General features: G+C 72.5%; 1 protein-coding gene across 1 annotated transcript in view; it reads left to right on the forward strand.

Annotated features, from left to right (window-relative positions):
- The first annotated feature begins 208 nt into the window (after positions 1-208).
- FOXO1 (forkhead box O1) overlaps positions 209-872 on the forward strand; it is a 106739-nt gene continuing 106075 nt past the window's right edge. Inside the window, 1 exon segment of the mRNA XM_023742223.1 lies at positions 209-872. This exon segment is cut by the window's right edge and continues 1 nt beyond it. Within this exon segment, the coding sequence (XP_023597991.1) occupies positions 583-872 (290 nt within the window). The 5' untranslated portion in view covers positions 209-582.

The raw sequence follows: 872 nt of genomic DNA on the forward strand, positions 1-872 counted from the left end.
CTACCCCCCACCAATCTACAGTCACCTCCCCGTGGAAACCGGTCCCCGCCCAGGCCGGCGCTCATTGGCTTCCCGGGTGCCGCCGCACGCCCATTGGTCTCTCCGGCTGCCAGTCAGGGGCGGGCCGGCGCGCGCGCGGCCGCCGGCGGGAGGAGGCGGCAGATCCCGTAAGTCGGGCGGCCGCGTAGTTGCTGCAGCCGCCGCCGCCACATTCAACAGGCAGCTGCGCTGCGGTTGCGCCGCCGGGGAGAGCGAGCGAGCTGCCCGCGACGTCCGTCCGACCGTGCTTCCGTCCGCGGGCCTTGTCAGCAGGCGCTGGCGCTGCCCGGTGGCTCTGGCCCGCCGTCCCGTCCGTGCAGCGGACCCAGAGAAGCTTGGTGTTGTTGATGGACCCGTGAAGTTAAGTTCTGGGCTCGCGCTTCCTTCCCCTTCTCGCTCCTGCCTCCCGGTTTCCGTCCGCTCCCGGCAGCAACCTCGCTTCCAAATCTCGGACGGCCTCTTGGCTCCCCTCTCCCGCCGCCACCCGGTGCTGCGCTCTCCCCTTCTTCGCTCTCTTGCGGCGGGGGAGGGGCGGGGGTCACCATGGCCGAAGCGCCCCAGGTGGTGGAGATCGACCCGGACTTCGAGCCGCTCCCGCGGCCGCGCTCGTGCACCTGGCCGCTGCCCAGGCCGGAGTTTAGCCAGTCCAACTCGGCTACCTCCAGCCCGGCGCCGTCGGGCGGCGCGGCCGCCAATCTCGACGCCGCGGCGGGCCTGCCCTCGGGCTCGGCAGCCGCTGTCAGCGCCGACTTCATGAACAACCTGAGCCTGCTGGAGGAGAACGATGACTTCCCGCCGGCGCCCGGCTCCGTGGCGGCGGCCGCTGCTGCGGC

This window comes from Trichechus manatus, unplaced genomic scaffold (assembly GCF_000243295.1).
Source record: "Trichechus manatus latirostris isolate Lorelei unplaced genomic scaffold, TriManLat1.0 scaffold00205, whole genome shotgun sequence".
Classification (NCBI taxonomy): domain Eukaryota; kingdom Metazoa; phylum Chordata; class Mammalia; order Sirenia; family Trichechidae; genus Trichechus; species Trichechus manatus.